The sequence below is a fragment of the Notolepis coatsorum genome (assembly GCF_963971535.1).
Source record: "Notolepis coatsorum genome assembly, chromosome: 14".
Classification (NCBI taxonomy): domain Eukaryota; kingdom Metazoa; phylum Chordata; class Actinopteri; order Aulopiformes; family Paralepididae; genus Notolepis; species Notolepis coatsorum.
In genome coordinates this window covers 31,085,183-31,103,432 of record NC_140178.1, presented here as the reverse complement: position 1 = coordinate 31,103,432, position 18,250 = coordinate 31,085,183, and the positions used below count along the sequence as shown (strand labels likewise).

The 18,250-nt window shown below is 42.4% G+C and overlaps 1 protein-coding gene across 1 annotated transcript in view; it reads left to right on the top strand.

Moving 5' to 3' along the window:
- LOC311240490 (uncharacterized protein) overlaps positions 1 to 18,250 on the top strand; it is a 74,841-nt gene that overhangs the window by 25,669 nt on the left and 30,922 nt on the right. The window contains exons 25-29 of the mRNA XM_084329069.1: positions 2,662 to 2,715; positions 5,396 to 5,437; positions 5,641 to 5,691; positions 6,722 to 6,775; positions 7,427 to 7,468. Of these exons, the coding sequence (XP_084185195.1) occupies positions 2,662 to 2,715; positions 5,396 to 5,437; positions 5,641 to 5,691; positions 6,722 to 6,775; positions 7,427 to 7,468 (243 nt within the window). The remainder of the gene's footprint in view (positions 1 to 2,661; positions 2,716 to 5,395; positions 5,438 to 5,640; positions 5,692 to 6,721; positions 6,776 to 7,426; positions 7,469 to 18,250) is intronic.

Genomic DNA, 18,250 nt, shown 5'->3' with positions numbered 1-18,250 from the left:
TGATGAGGAAGGCCTGCTGTAGGGTCCTCTCTGCCTCGCTGGGAGAAGGCGGTTGTATAGGGGAGCCTTCCCTCGGGGTACTCCTTGCGGAGCCTTGGAGCTCTATCTCCACGGTGCTCTCCCCGTCTTCTTCCGTGCCGAGTTCTCTCTCGGTAGCGTTGTATTCCTCCCGGGACTCATCGGGGACTACTTCTTCAGTACTGGCGGGGTGTGAAGTCATGTCTGGTTCCCACTGGTCCCCACCGTGAACTTGGTCAGTTACATTAGAACCCGTAGGGGCCTCTATGGTCGGGGTAGTCTGGGCGTTGGGGTTAGACATACTTTTACTTTCTAGTTTTACCGCGTTTACTGTTAGTAGAAGACTAGGTTGTTGACTGACAGCGTAAGCCTCTAAGTACTGAGGGAGCCGTCGTTCGCGCTGCGGGCGTTGGTTAGGAGGATCGTTTCGTGGAGTGTTCATCATAGGCCATTTCAATATTAATAACACTATATTAATATTACACTAATTACCATCCGGCTCGAAGGACCAATTGTAACTGAGGGGTACAATTCCCTGACTGTATTACTAGATATGATACTTACTACCACTACCTTTGTACTTAATATTCGGCCACCCAGTACACGGCATAAATATATTATGATGAACACTGTCACGTAGATGAAACGGATCCAACACAAATGTACGAATTAGAAATAGGTCTTTATTTCTACACAGCGATGGTGTGTAGAGCAAGCACTTAATCAAATCAATCACATTTATGAATGGAATTAGTATGCACTTTTATGGCAAGAGTATTCGTCGGTATATCAATAGAGAATGTCCAATCTCTGAAGGCGCAGGTGGTACATATACGACCTGGAATAGTTTAAGGAATAACAGCAATGATACTTTAATGATTATATACTGGACACACTAGGGGGGGTTAATCCGGTCGCTTGTAAGCCGACAGGAGTAGGAGGGGGGGGGGGGGGTAGAATCCGGCTGCCTCATCCGGCCAAGGGTATCCCAGGTGAACCCACTGTAGTGCCGTTCAATGTGGACTCTTTGTGGGCCGGCTCTCTCCGGTCCACGGGGGAGAGACGTGAAGCGACCTCGTCTTGCAGAGCGTCTCCTCACCTTGCGTCCTCTCCAGGGGGGGGGGGTTCCAACACACGGCAGTGTCGGGGGTCTTTATCCATGGAATAATCAAAGTATACAAAGCATAATCCGTGCCTGGGAAGGCGGGCTGTCGTCGGTAGAATAATCCGGTATACAGGTCCACTCGCTCGTCGGCTCTGGGGCTCCTCGGGTGCAGCTTCACGTGGGGTCAACCACCCTGGATAAGCAGCCAGTTCTCTGCCCGAAACGATGGGGTACTGACTACGGTAGTATTCTCACCGCACGAAGCACTATATATTAACAGACTATTATTAACTTAATAGACTACGTCCAACTCGACGATATAGTGCCAAATATGACTATTCAAATATTAATATACACGATGTCTCAATACCGATGGTAGGCGAACTTGGCCTTACTCCCACACGTGGCGTCGCGGGGAGGCTTTACGTCTGTGACTCTATTGGAGGGTAAGAAACTGGACTGAAAAGAAAGTCCTACTTTAGTAGCGCAGTATATATACGCACTATGAACAAATAGTCCCATTAGTGGTTCGGTAGCCAGATTCCTACGCGGAACTAGGACTTGTTCGTACATGTTGAGCGGTACGTTTGAACTGGGTCTGAGGGGTATGGCAGCCTGGCACCAAGGTCTCGACCAATAGTAGAATGGAGACTATTATGGGATGTTCAGTAGGCTAGAATGGATATTCAATGCATATTGTACAAGGAATATACAAGGGATATCAGGGAATATTAGAGAATATACAAATACAATTAAATATATATATATAAATAAATATATATATTCAATTTAATCTGGCCCTTCACAACAACATATATGATCGAAGCATTGCGTCATGTCTGTCGTCAAATGGGAATGAGCATGTTGAAAAATGAGGCTACTGACCAATTCTTCTTCTTCTTCTTCTTCTTCTTCTTCTTCTTCTTCTTCTTCTTCTTCTTCTTCTTCTTCTTCTTCTTCTTCTTCTTCTTCTTCTTCTTCTTCTTCTTCTTCTTCTTCTTCTTCTTCTTCTTCTTCTTCTTCTTCTTCTTCTTCTTCTTCTTCTTCTTCTTCTTCTTCTTCTTCTTCTTCTTGTATCATGTAGTCAGCCTTTGTTCTTTCCATGCGACAACTGAGAGTTAGATACATTTTTGTGTCTCACATTGCATATTATTTTCATTACACATAAAACATGTAGCCTATTATTATTATTATTATTATATGATGTGCACGGGTTGGTTGTGCGTGGTGGTGCACCCTATCCCGCTATGCCGGGATGTCCCTTCCACACAGAAGCTTGGACGAAACCAACCAGCCAATTTTACTATACCTGAAGACGGCAACATGCTGCATAACATTTTATGTCTGTTGTGTCTGTGTCATGGGACACCAAGACATGGGTGTAAATGAATCCATTGCACCGTGTTATTTACAGAGATTATATGTAGAGGAAAGTCTCTCGTCAAAGTGTATTTGTTTTTTGGCTGTTTTCATCATTTTGTGATACTGTAGCTCATGTTGTGTCCTGTGTGTTGATTCACTGCTGTTGTCGTCAGCAGGATATGGCCAGGGAGCCGGTGGTTTGCCCAATGGACAGGGTGGTCCAAACAACGGTAAACCTTCATAACTCAATCATTACCTGAAACAGTGAAATTGTATGTAAAAAAATTGGGTACAAATCCCGGCTTTAATGGGCTATGTGTGAAAGTGGCTTATAGCACTGGTTTCTCTACTGGTGTTGAATGAATGAATGAATGAATGAATGAATGAATGAATGAATGAATGAATGAATGAATGAATGAATGAATGAATGAATGGAAACTTTATTTAACAGATTGCAGAATGGGTACAATACAGTACGGCTCAATACACACAATTGTTAAGGGGATGCAGACCAGAGAAAGACGTTTGTCTTGTTTACATCAGGGTCCCCCATTTTCAATTCATAGTGATATTTATGACATACACAACATACATGACATCATGACATTTATGGCATAGGGACATACATGACATACAGGCATGGCCGCCTAGTTATAGTTGAAAGTGGGGGTGCATTTTTTTTTTTTTTTTACCTTTTTTTTTTTACCTTTTTTTTTTTACCTTTTTTTTGTTTTTTTTGCAAGGGGTGGTTTGGAGGGGGTCCGGCACGACCCCTCCACGGCAGATTTTTTAACATTTAATGAACACCTGTATGTGCAATTTCCTGCAATATAGAGCCTTCAATCTTGACCAAAATAAAGCTGCTCTTTTCACTATAAAACTCAGTTTATATTGCAGTATGATAGCTATAATAATAATAACTTCACTGCGAGGGCTCTTTTAGCTAACGCTAGCTAGGCACGTATGATAGCCAATTACTATTATAATAATAATAATAATAACTTTCCCATCCTCCCAAAGCCCCTCCGGCCCCGTTCACATCCGCAGCGCAGTCCCAACAACAACAACAACAACAACTAATTGACGCTATCAATAGCCCCAGTGAGCGCGGCGGCTGAATGAATGAATGAAAACTTTATTTAACAGATTGCAGAATGGGTACAATACAGTACGGCTCAATACACACAATTGTTAAGGCGATGCAGACCAGAGAAAGACGTTTGTCTTGTTTACATCAGGGTCCATGTTAACCCCTTTCGTGACTGTGCTGCACCGAGTGAATCCACAGTCACTTGCTCCTCAATGGGAAACCAACCTAGATTTACCATGAAGGACTGGTTCTGGCCGAACCGTTCGTTATACAAGTATCACAGAGACATTACAAAGGTGCTCACAGTTGCACGAGGGGTTCGCACAGAGATACAGGATGGTTTGAAAGCTCGGCGTTGCTAATAAATATTTTTAATATTTTTTTATAAACTGCTCAAAGCGGCATTATTTCCGCCGTTGGGTGATCACAGCGCCTGCGCACCATCCTGTATCTCTGGATTCACTCGGTGCAGCGCCGAGGCTCACCATACGAGAAATATTCAGTTTCAATCTGTTTGCGCATTTAGTATACAGTCACAGTGTTCGACTTACGTGATGATTTGCTCCATTTTGATGTAAACGCCGAAGAATAATCCTCACAATGTTATCCAATATCCAGCCTGAATTTTTCAAGGGCTTTAGAAAAAGCCGCCTCCCCCAACATGTCGTATACGTCATGCCGACAAACCGTGGCCCGTGGGCACTGGATCAAACCATTAAAGTGGGGGGTCACACAATCTTTGGAAACTTAAAAACTTGCTATTAAGTGTCATTGCGTATTATTAATTTGATTGAAATTACTTAGTTATGGTTAGATTTATATATGGGGGGGGGGGTATATCATATTTTTCATATGATCAAAAAGTGGGGGAGCAAAACCAGACGTTTGCCCCCCCATGTTCAATAGTCGTAGAGCAAATGCTCCGCATGCTCTATTGCGCAGGCGTCTATGCATACAGGTATATAGTACTGTTACCCAGAGATCCTAACAGAAACTATATACATATGATGGGGAGGAGACTGTACATTAGGAGGGGGTGGGTGGGAGAAACTATATACCGTAATTCCTCTAATAGTAACCGGTATTCAATAAAAAACCGGGTCTCTATTAATGACCGGGTGCGCTGTTGAGCTAAGCAATTATAAGCCGGCCTCCTAATACAAGCCGGGTTTCATGTATATTAGAGGAATTACAGTATTTCCCTCAACGGATTTACCATAGGCAATATATTTTGTTATTGTTGTTATATGCTGGCCTGGCTGTGCAGTAAATACCATATAATGGTATGGTGTTAATGTTTACCAAGAGAGTAAGCCTACCTCAGAATTGTATAAAACGAAGTTATTATTATTATTATTATTATTATTATACCAGTATTGTGATTGCACTATTTTACTTTATTTAACTTTTTTTGACCACCTGTAATTGCACTGTTTACTACCGTATTTCATACAGTACTTGGTTTCAATAAATGAACCCAGTACATTTTACTGGGTTCAAACTGACACAAAATGTTGATTTATTCATTATGATCTGTTTGAAAATTAGAAATATAGGCCTCTCTCTTATACATGCCTCCTCCTAATACAAGCCTGGTATCCGCTACAGTTGAAACAAATACAAGCCGGGGTTACTATTAGAGGAATTACGGTACATACGGTGGGGAGGAGACTGTCTATTAGGAGGGGGGGGGGGGGGGGGGGTGTTACATTGCGACCAATGAAATTGCTGTGTGTATCTTGACGTTTTGACACATGTTGATAACCAGTGTTTGTAATTTATTTGTATGGTCATTTTGTAACGGTTGTTGTGGTCTCTAGGTTATGGTGCAGTGGCTGGGGTGACCAATGGTGCTAAAAATGGTAAACAATCTCTCAGCCCTTCTGAGCACTACTCTTGGCATGTGGAATGGTTCACTTGTATAGTTTCACATTTGTATGGAAGTAATTGTAAATGTAAATGTAATATCATATTACTCAACATTAATACTGTCTCTTTGAGAGTCTACAAAGAAAGTGTTTGATAGATGGTTGATGAGAGCAGTAATCATCTTTCTGGTCTCCAGGATATGGTCCAGCTAATGGAGGTCTCAATGGTGGTGGAGCCAAAGGCAATGGTAAACTGCTGCTAGCATGTCTGTGTGTGACTGCTCTACTAGTGCGACAGTGGCTCAGGAGGTAGAGTGGTCATCTGGTAATCGGAAGGTTCCCGGCTTGATTCCTGCTCCTCCCAGCAGCATGTCAAAGGGTCCTTGAGCATGACACTTAACCCCTAACTGCTCCAGATGAGCAGGTTGTTACCTTGCATGGTTGTCTTCATAGTCTGTGTGTCAATGAATTGGTGAATGTGAAGCATAACTTGTAAAGCGCTTTGGATAAAAGCACTATATACAATTTTTTTTTAGATTTCTTTATAATCTTTAGTTTTTAGAGTAACAAAGTGAAAGTCAACATCTGTTAGAAAGGAACTAGAGAGCGGATCTTTAGAACAACATATATGATCGAAGCATTGCGTCATGTCTGTCGTCAAATGGGAATGAGCATGTTGAAAAATGAGGCTACTGACCAATTCTTCTTCTTCTTCTTCTTCTTCTTCTTCTTCTTCTTCTTCTTCTTCTTCTTCTTCTTCTTCTTCTTCTTCTTCTTCTTCTTCTTCTTCTTCTTCTTCTTCTTCTTATTGTATCATGTGGTCAGCCTTTGTTCTTTCCATGCGACAACTGAGAGTTAGATACATTTTTGTGTCTCACATTGCATATTATTTTCATTACACATAAAACATGTAGCCTATTATTATTATTATTATTATTATATCATGTGCACGGGTTGGTTGTGCGTGGTGGTGCACCCTATCCCGCTATGCCGGGATGTCCCTTCCACACAGAAGCTTGGACGAAACCAACCAGCCAATTTTACTATACCTGAAGACGGCAACATGCTGCATAAAATGTTATGTCTGTTGTGTCTGTGTCCTGGGCCACCAAGACATGGGTGTAAATGAATCCATTGCACCGTGTTATTTACAGAGATTATATGTAGAGGAAAGACTCTCATCAAAGTGTATTTGTTTTTTGGCTGTTTTCATCATTTTGTGATACTGTAGCTCATGTTGTGTCCTGTGTGTTGATTCACTGCTGTTGTCGTCAGCAGGATATGGCCAGGGAGCCGGTGGTTTGCCCAATGGACAGGGTGGTCCAAACAACGGTAAACCTTCATAACTCAATCATTACCTGAAACAGTGAAATTGTATGTCAAAAAATGTGGTACAAATCCCGGCTTTAATGGGCCATGTGTGAAAGGGGCTTATAGCACTGGTTTCTCTACTGATGTTGAATGAATGAATGAATGAATGAATGAATGAATGAATGAATGAATGAATGAAAACTTTATTTAACAGATTGCAGAATGGGTACAATACAGTACGACTCAATACACACAATTGTTAAGGGGATGCAGACCAGACTAAGACGTTTGTCTTGTTTACATCAGGGTCCCCCATTTTCAATTCATAGTGACATTTATGACATACACAACATACATGACATCATGACATTTATGGCATAGGGACATACATGACATACATGTATATTGTACTGTTACCCAGAGATCCTAACAGAAACTATATACATATGATGGGGAGGAGACTGTACATTAGGAGGGGGTGGGTTGGAGAAAATATATACATACAGTGGGGAGGAGACTGTCTATTAGGAGGGGGTGTGGGGGGGGGGGGTGTTACATTGTGACCAATGAAATTGCTGTGTGTATCTTGACGTTTTGACACATGTTGATAACCAGTGTTTGTAATTGATTTGATTGGTCATTTTGTAACGGTTGTTGTGGTCTCTACTGTAGGTTATGGTGCAGTGGCTGGGGTGACCAATGGTGCTAAAAATGGTAAACAATCTCTCAGCCCTTCTGAGCACTACTCTTGGCATGTGGAATGGTTCACTTGTATAGTATATATGGTTGTCTTCATCGTCTGTGTGTGAATGAATGGGTGAATGTGAAGCATTACTTGTAAAGCGCTTTGGATAAAAGCACTATATACAATATATTTTTTTAGATATATATATATATTTTTATCCACTTTTTCTCCTTATTTTTCTATTTTTTCTCCCAGCCCAATTTCGTGTTTCCAATTCTCCCCTCCCCTGTCTTGAACGTTGCTCGACTATGCCCCCCACTGGTCGGTTGTAGGGAGGATAGAAGCCTTGCATCACGTGTCCCCTCCGGTACACGAGGAGGCAGCCTGTCACATCTTTTCACCTGCCAGCGCGGACTCTCAGTGGCGAGGTGTAACGCATGGGAGGATCACACTACCCCCGCTACTTCCTGTCTTTGCTGTGCAGGCGTCCCCCAACCGACCTGTAGGAGTCGCTGTACACAACGTCCAAATCCCCACCCATCAACTTCCACCCTCTAACTCTGCCAATTGATTTAGTATGATGGCTGGCCCAAGCCGGAGGCAATGCTGACACCCGGATTCGAGACCGGAGTCTCTTGCATTGGTGACGAGTCCCTGTAATTTCCAAGCAACCATGGAATAGACGATGAGAATGATTCACATGATAAAAGCATTGTGGCATGTCTAATAATCAGATGCAAATGATAATTTTGAATAACGGTTGATTAATTTGTCATCGTCTGGCATGAGTTTGATTATAGTCTGGTATTGAATAAGAGCTGGTGTTGGTTCCCAGGTGCAGGAGGTCCTTCTGGTGCTAAAAACAATGGTAAGCACCTGCTAGTGTTTCTGTACCTGTCAAATCTCTAACGGGATGTTGTATGTAAATAGTATGGTAATGATAGTAGCTGTGGTCTCTGGGATAAGGTGCAGGATCTGGGCCACTCAATGGACCTGCTCGTTTGCTAATCCATGTTGTTGTTCTCCAGGATATGCTCCAGCTAATGGAGGCGCCTCAGCTGGGGGCAATGGTAAATCTCGACTGTCCGCATGTCCGTCAAGCATTGTTGCATCCGTCTTCGTCCAAATGAGCTTCACGTTGTGTTGCATGTAATTTAGTAATGTTGCATTGTCAAAAGCTGAATAACAGATGATCTGGTTCATTCCAGTTCTTGACTAGGGCCTCTTTGCTGGAGCGCTTTCAGGTGCTGAAAGCAAAGATACAATTATTCCCTGTATCCCTGTCTGTTTTGTGGCATCACCCCCCCAACAATATCAATATTAACATAACATTGCATGATGTTTGGTAATGAACAACAGGAGATGTGCGATCACAAAGAGTTAACAAACTGCTATTTGGACCGAGCTTGACTAAATGTGTCTACTCTAAATGTGAATGTTTTTTAGGTAAATGACAGAAGCATGTGTTTTGTGCGATTATTGACTTGTGGTTATGGGCCAGATTCAGGATATTTGGATGCCGGAATACGTGGTATAGGTCCTGTTCCTCTATCAGACCAGTATGGGCACTGAATGCTGCATGCAGAGGCACTCTGTGATAGCAAACATACTTTATCTTCTGATGATGGTTCCAGGTTATGGTGCTGTGCCTGATGGGCCCTCAGGTGCTAGAAACAATGCTACAGTCCCGCTAGTCTCTCTGTATTGTATTTGTATTAAATCTAATTGTTCAGTAACAGTTGTTGTGATCGTCAGGTTATGGCTCAGGGATCCTCAGCCTCTAAAAGCAATGCTAGGGTATACATTGTCTTATCTTCATAAGATCTGAGTCTGGCTGCATGCTGAGTATTAATCTGATCCTGTCCAACAGTAGGAGTTAGCATGTGGGTCCCTACAATGGCCCTTGTGGAGGATTTCACTTCTCGTATAGTGTTTTTCAGTAAAAGGTTAACATGAATCAGACAGAACTTCTGACGATAATTGCTTCAGTAATAATCAGTGCTGTGGTCTCCAGGCTACGGTCCAGGGAACGGAGGTCAAAATGGAAAGGCACCCAAAGGCAATGGTAAACTTATCTGACTTATTTATCAACTTTTAGTCAAAAGTCAAATGAAATAATATCATGCTGTAACAGTTAGATGAATCCATGTTGTTGTTCTCCAGGATATGGTCCAGCTAATGGAGCCGCCTCAGCTGGGGGCAACGGTAAATCTCGACTGTCCGCATGTCCGTCAAGCATTGTTGCATCCGCCTTCGTCCAAATGAGCATCGCGTTGTGTTGCAACTTGCATGTAATTTAGTAATGTTGCATTGTCAAAAGCTGAATAATAGAAGTGGTGATGACAGGGTTCAAAATCATTTTAGCATGCCTATTATCCCCCAAAACCTTGATCTGGTTCATTCCAGTTCCTAACTAGGGCTAAATGAGGGTTGTCGGTTCCCAGGCTATAGACCCTGCTGGGGTGACCAATGGTGCTAAAAATTGTAAACAATCTCTCAGCCCTTCTGAGCACTACTCTTGGGATGTGGAATGGTTCACTTGTATAGTTTCACGTTTGTATGGAAGTGATAATATCACAGCAATCATCAACATTAACACTGTCTCTTTGAGAGTCTACAAAGAAAGTGTTTGATAGATGGTTGATGAGAGCAGTAATCATCGTTCTGGTCTACAGGATATGGTCCAGCTAATGGAGGTCCCAATGGTGGTGGAGCTAAAGGCAATGGTAAACTGCTGCTAGCATGTCTGTGTGTGACTGCTCTACTAATCTTTTGTCTTTACAGTAACAAAGTTAAAGTCAACATCTGTTAGAAAGGAACTAGAGAGGGGATATTTAGAACAACATATATGATCGAAGCATTGTGTCATGTCTGTCGTCAATTGGGAATGAGCATGTTGGAAAATGAGGCTACTACTGACCAATGCATTGTGTGCAGGCATGAGTTGGATTAGTTATTAGCTTTGAATAATCTTGTTTCCAGCTGTCATAGTTCAGCTGCAGGAGCTCCCTGGTTGCTAAAATCTATTTTAAACGTCTACCTGTCTATCCCCAATCAAGTGGCAAACAGTGTTGTATGATGTCTCTTTGAGAGTACAAATGGAGTGTTTGATAGATGGTTGATGATGGAGTGGTTTGATAGATAGTCACTCACTCATTCCTCACGCAGTTGGCCACTCACAGGCATTGCACGTTGCATAACAATTTATTTGTATGGTAATTTTGTAACGGTTCTTGTGGTCTCTAGGTTATGGTCCAGCAGCTGGGGTGACCAATGGTGCTAAAAATGGTAACCAATCTCTCAGCCCTTCTGAGCACTACTCTTGGCATGTGGAATGGTTCACTTGTATAGTTTCACGTTTGTATGCAAGTAATAATATCACAGCAATCATCAACATTAACACTGTCTCTTTGAGAGTACAAAGTGTTTGATAGATGGTTGATGAGAACAGTAATCAGTGGTCTCCATGACACAGTCTAGCTAATCGAGGCCCCCACTGTGTGGTGGAGCCAAAGACAAATCGTTGCCAGCAAGTCTGTGTGTGACCGCTCTACAAAACAAGAGTCCCTGTAATTTCCAAGCAACCATGGAATAGACGATGATAATGATTCAGATGATAAAAGCATTGTGGCATGTCTTATAAGATGCAAATTATCATTTTGAATAACGGTTGATTAATTTGTCATCGTCTGACATGAGTTTGATTATAGTCTGGTATTGAATAAGAGCTGGTGTTGGTTCCCAGGTGCAGGAGGTCCTTCTGGTGCTAAAAACAACGGTAAGCACCTGCTAGTGTTTCTGTACCTGTCAAATCTCTAACGGGATGTTGTATGTAAATAGTATGGTAATGATAGTAGCTGTGGTCTCTGGGATAAGGTGCAGGATCTGGGGCACTCAATGGACCTGCTCGTTTGCTAATCAGTGTTATTGTTCTCCAGGATATGGTCCAGCTAATGGAGGTGCCTCAGCTGGGGGCAACGGTAAATCTCGACTGTCCGCATGTCCGTCAAGCATTGTTGCATCCGTCTTTGTCCAAATGAGCATCACGTTTGTGTTGCATGCAATTTAGTTTCATTGTCAAAAGCTGAATAACAGAAGTGGTGATGACAGGGTTCAAAAGCATTTGAGCATGCCTATTACCCTCCAAAACCTTGATCTTATTAATTCCAGATCTTAACTAGGGCTAAATGAGGGTTGTTGTCGGTTCCCAGGCTATAAGCCCTTTTGTTGGAGCACTTTCAGGTGCAGTTTGGATCGAGCTTGACAATGATGTGATGTGTCTAAATGTGAATGTTTTTAGGTAAATGACAGTAGCATGTGTTTTGTGCAGTTATTGACTTGTGGTTATGGGCCAGATTCGGGATATTTGGATGCTGGAATATGTGGTATAGGTCCTGTTCCTCTATCAGACCAGTATGGGCACTGAATGCTGCATGCAGAGGCACTCTGTGATAGCAAACATACTTTATCTTCTGACGATGGTTCCAGGTTATGGTGCTGTGCCTGATGGGCCCTCAGGTGCTAGAAACAATGCTACAGTCCCGCTAGTCTCTCTGTATTGTATTTGTATTAAAACTAGTTGTTCAGTAACAGTTGTTGTGATCTTCAGGTTATGGCTCAGGGATCCTCAGCCTCTAAAAGCAATGCTAGGGTATACATAGTCTTAGCTCCCATAAGATCTGTTTCTGGCTGCATGCAGAGTAATAATCTGATCCTGTCCAACAGTAGGAGTTAGCATGTGGGTCCCTACAATGGCCCTTGTGGAGGATTTCACTTCTCGTATAGTGTTTTTCAGTAAAAGGTTAACATGAATCAGACAGAACTTCTGACGATAATTGCTTCAGTAATAATCAGTGCTGTGGTCTCCAGGCTACGGTCCAGGGAACGGAGGTCAAAATGGAAAGGCACCCAAAGGCAATGGTAAACTTATCTGACTTATTTATCACCTTTTACTCAAAAGTCAAATGAAATAATATCATGCTGTAACAGTTAGATGAATCCGTGTTGTTGTTCTCCAGGATATGGTCCAGCTAATGGAGCCGCCTCAGCTGGGGGCAACGGTAAATCTCGACTGTCCGCATGTCCGTCAAGCATTGTTGCATCCGCCTTCGTCCAAATGAGCATCGCGTTGTGTTGCAACTTGCATGTAATTTAGTAATGTTGCATTGTCAAAAGCTGAATAACAGAAGTGGTGATGACAGGGTTCAAAATCATTTTAGCATGCCTATTATCCCCCAAAACCTTGATCTGGTTCATTACAGTTCCTAACTAGGGCTAAATGAGGGTTGTCGGTTCCCAGGCTATAGACCCTGCTGGGGTGACCAATGGTGCTAAAAATGGTAAACAATCTCTCAGCCCTTCTGAGCACTACTCTTGGCATGTGGAATGGTTCACTTGTATAGTTTCACGTTTGTCTGGAAGTGATAATATCACAGCAATCATCAACATTAACACTGTCTCTTTGAGAGTCTACAAAGAAAGTGTTTGATAGATGGTTGATGAGAGCAGTAATCATCATTCTGGTCTCCAGGATATGGTCCAGCTAATGGAGGTTCCAATGGTGGTGGAGCTAAAGGCAATGGTAAACTGCTGCTAGCATGTCTGTGTGTGACTGCTCTACTAATCTTTTGTTTTTACAGTAACAAAGTGAAAGTCAACATCTGTTAGAAAGGAACTAGGGGATATTTAGAACAACATATATGATCGAAGCATTGTGTCATGTCTGTCGTCAATTGGGAATGAGCATGTTGGAAAATGAGGCTACTGATCATTGTGTGCAGGCATGAGTTGGATTAGTTATTAGCTTTGAATAATCTTGTTTCCAGCAGTCATAGTTCAGCTGCAGGAGCTCCCTGGTTGCTAAAATCTATTTTAAACGTCTACCTGTCTATCCCCAATCAAGTGGCAAACAGTGTTGTATGATGTCTCTTTGAGAGTACAAATGGAGTGTTTGATAGATGGTTGATGATGGAGTGGTTTGATAGATAGTCACTCACTCATTCCTCACACAGTTGGCCACTCACAGGCATTGCACGTTGCATAACAATTTATTTGTATGGTAATTTTGTAATGGGTCTTGTGGTCTCTAGGTTATGGTCCAGCAGCTGGGGTGACCACTGGTGCTAAAAATGGTAACCAATCTCTCAGCCCTTCTGAGCACTACTCTTGGCATGTGGAATGGTTCACTTGTATAGTTTCACGTTTGTATGGAAGTAATAATATCACAGCAATCATCAACATTAACACTGTCTCTTTGAGAGTACAAAGTGTTTGATAGATGGTTGATGAGAACAGTAATCAGTGGTCTCCATGTCACAGTCTAGCTAATCGAGGCCCCCACTGTGTGGTGGAGCCAAAGACAAATCGTTGCCAGCAAGTCTGTGTGTGACCGCTCTACAAAACAAGAGTCCCTGTAATTTCCAAGCAACCATGGAATAGACGATGATAATGATTCAGATGATAAAAGCATTGTGGCATGTCTTATAATATGCAAATGATCATTTTGAATAACGGTTGATTAATTTGTCATCGTCTGACATGAGTTTGATTATAGTCTGGTATTGAATAAGAGCTGGTGTTGGTTCCCAGGTGCAGGAGGTCCTTCTGGTGCTAAAAACAACGGTAAGCACCTGCTAGTGTTTCTGTACCTGTCAAATCTCTAACGGGATGTTGTATGTAAATAGTATGGTAATGATAGTAGCTGTGGTCTCTGGGATAAGGTGCAGGATCTGGGGCACTCAATGGACCTGCTCGTTTGCTAATCAGTGTTGTTGTTCTCCAGGATATGGTCCAGCTAATGGAGGTGCCTCAGCTGGGGGCAACGGTAAATCTCGACTGTCCGCATGTCCGTCAAGCATTGTTGCATCCGTCTTTGTCCAAATGAGCATCACGTTTGTGTTGCATGCAATTTAGTTTCATTGTCAAAAGCTGAATAACAGAAGTGGTGATGACAGGGTTCAAAAGCATTTGAGCATGCCTATTATCCCCCAAAACTTTGATCTTATTAATTCCAGTTCTTAACTAGGGCTAAATGAGGGTTGTTGTCGGTTCCCAGGCTATAAGCCCTTTTGTTGGAGCACTTTCAGGTGCAGTTTTGATCGAGCTTGACAATGATGTGATGTGTCTAAATGTGAATGTTTTTAGGTAAATTACAGTAGCATGTGTTTTGTGCAGTTATTGACTTGTGGTTATGGGCCAGATTCAGGATATTTGGATGCCGGAATACGTGGTATAGGTCCTGTTCCTCTATCAGACCAGTATGGGCACTGAATGCTGCATGCAGAGGCACTCTGTGATAGCAAACATAGTTTATCTTCTGACGATGGTTCCAGGTTATGGTGCTGTGCCTGATGGGCCCTCAGGTGCTAGAAACAATGCTACAGACCCGCTAGTCTCTCTGTATTGTATTTGTATTAAAACTAGTTGTTCAGTAACAGTTGTTGTGATCTTCAGGTTATGGCTCAGGGATCCTCAGTCTCTAAAAGCAATGCTAGGGTATACATTGTCTTAGCTCCATAAGATCTGATTCTGGCTGCATGCTGAGTAATATAATGATCCTGTCCAACAGTATAGGAGTTAGCATGTGGGTCCCTACAATGGCCCTTTTGGAGGATTTCACTTCTCGTATAGTGTTTTTCAGTAAAAGGTTAACATGAATCAAACAGAACATCTGAGGATGATTGCTTCAGTAATAATCAGTGCTGTGGTCTCCAGGCTACGGTCCAGGGAACGGAGGTCAAAATGGAAAGGCACCCAAAGGCAATGGTAAACTTATCTGACTTATTTATCACCTTTTACTCAAAAGTCAAATTAAATAATATCATGCTGTAACAGTTAGATGAATCCGTGTTGTTGTTCTCCAGGATATGCTCCAGCTAATGGAGGCGCCTCAGCTGGGGGCAACGGTAAATCTCGACTGTCCGCATGTCCGTCAAGCATTGTTGCATCCGTCTTCGTCCAAATGAGCATCACGTTTGTGTTGCATGTAATTTAGTAATGTTGCATTGTCAAAAGCTGAATAACAGAAGTGGTGATGACAGGGTTCAAAAGCATTTGAGCATGCCTATTATCCCCCAAAACTTTGATCTTATTAATTCCAGTTCTTAACTAGGGCTAAATGAGGGTTGTTGTCGGTTCCCAGGCTATAAGCCCTTTTGTTGGAGCACTTTCAGGTGCAGTTTGGATCGAGCTTGACAATGATGTTATGTGTCTAAATGTGAATGTTTTTAGGTAAATGACAGTAGCATGTGTTTTGTGCAGTTATTGACTTGTGGTTATGGGCCAGATTCAGGATATTTGGATGCCGGAATACGTGGTATAGGTCCTGTTCCTCTATCAGACCAGTATGGGCACTGAATGCTGCATGCAGAGGCACTCTGTGATAGCAAACATACTTTATCTTCTGACGATGGTTCCAGGTTATGGTGCTGTGCCTGATGGGCCCTCAGGTGCTATAAACAATGCTACAGTCCCGCTAGTCTCTCTGTATTGTATTTGTATTAAAAATAGTTGTTCAGTAACAGTTGTTGTGATCTTCAGGTTATGGCTCAGGGATCCTCAGCCTCTAAAAGCAATGCTAGGGTATACATTGTCTTATCTCCATAAGATCTGAGTCTGGCTGCATGCTGAGTAATAATCTGATCCTGTCCAACAGTAGGAGTTAGCATGTGGGTCCCTACAATGGCCCTTGTGGAGGATTTCACTTCTCGTATAGTGTTTTTCAGTAAAAAGTTAACATGAATCAGACAGAACTTCTGAGGATGATTGCTTCAGTAATAATCAGTGCTGTGGTCTCCAGGCTACGGTCCAGGGAACGGAGGTCAAAATGGAAAGGCACCCAAAGGCAATGGTAAACTTATCTGACTTATTTATCACCTTTTACTCAAAAGTCAAATGAAATAATATCATGCTGTAACAGTTAGATGAATCCGTGTTGTTGTTCTCCAGGATATGGTCCAGCTAATGGAGGCGCCTCAGCTGGGGGCAACGGTAAATCTCGACTGTCCGCATGTCCGTCAAGCATTGTTGCATCCGTCTTCGTCCAAATGAGCATCACGTTTGTGTTGCATGTAATTTAGTAATGTTGCATTGTCAAAAGCTGAATAACAGAAGTGGTGATGACAGGGTTCAAAAGCATTTGAGCATGCCTATTATCCCCCAAAACTTTGATCTTATTAATTCCAGTTCTTAACTAGGGCTAAATGAGGGTTGTTGTCGGTTCCCAGGCTATAAGCCCTTTTGTTGGAGCACTTTCAGGTGCAGTTTGGATCGAGCTTGAAAATGATGTGATGTGTCTAAATGTGAATGTTTTTAGGTAAATGACAGTAGCATGTGTTTTGTGGAGTTATTGACTTGTGGTTATGGGCCAGATTTGGGATATTTGGATGCTGGAATATGTGGTATAGGTCCTGTTCCTCTATCAGACCAGTATGGGCACTGAATGCTGCATGCAGAGGCACTCTGTGATAGCGAACATACTTTATCTTCTGTTGATGGTTCCAGGTTATGGTGCTGTGCCTGATGGGCCCTCAGGTGCTAGAAACAATGCTACAGTCCCGCTAGTCTCTCTGTATTGTATTTGTATTAAAACTAGTTGTTCAGTAACAGTTGTTGTGATCTTCAGGTTATGGCTCAGGGATCCTCAGCCTCTAAAAGCAATGCTAGGGTAGTATAGTCTTAGCTCCCATAAGATCTGAGTCTGGCTGCATGCGGAGTAATAATCTGATCCTGTCCAACAGTAGGAGTTAGCATGTGGGTCCCTACAATGGCCCTTGTGGAGGATTTCACTTCTCGTATAGTGTTTTTCAGTAAAAGGTTAACATGAATCAGACAGAACTTCTGACGATAATTGCTTCAGTAATAATCAGTGCTGTGGTCTCCAGGCTACGGTCCAGGGAACGGAGGTCAAAATGGAAAGGCACCCAAAGGCAATGGTAAACTTATCTGACTTATTTATCAACTTTGAGTCAAAAGTCAAATGAAATAATATCATGCTGTAACAGTTAGATGAATCCGTGTTGTTGTTCTCCAGGATATGGTCCAGCTAATGGAGCCGCCTCAGCTGGGGGCAACGGTAAATCTCGACTGTCTGCATGTCCGTCAAGCATTGTTGCATCCGTCTTCGTCCAAATGAGCATCGCGTTGTGTTGCATGCAATTTAGTAATGTTGCATTGTCAAAAGCTGAATAATAGAAGTGGTGATGACAGGGTTCAAAATCATTTTAGCATGCCTAATATCCCCCAAAACCTTGATCTGGTTAATTCCAGTTTTTAACTATAGGGCTAAATGAGGGTTGTCGGTTCCCAGGCTATAGACCCTGCTGGGGTGACCAATGGTGCTAAAAATGGTAAACAATCTCTCAGCCCTTCTGAGCACTATTCTTGGCATGTGGAATGGTTCACTTGTATAGTTTCACGTTTGTATGGAAGTAATAATATCACAGCAATCATCAACATTAACACTGTCTCTTTGAGAGTCTACAAAGAAAGTGTTTGATAGATGGTTGATGAGAGCAGTAATCATCATTCTGGTCTCCAGGATATGGTCCAGCTAATGGAGGTCCCAATGGTGGTGGAGCTAAAGGCAATGGTAAACTGCTGCTAGCATGTCTGTGTGTGACTGCTCTACTAATCTTTTGTTTTTACAGTAACAAAGTGAAAGTCAACATCTGTTAGAAAGGAACTAGAGAGCGGATCTTTAGAACAACATATGATCGAAGCATTGCGTCATGTCTGTCGTCAATTGGGAATGAGCATGTTGAAAAATGAGGCTACTACTGACCAATGCATTGTGTGCAGGCATGAGTTGGATT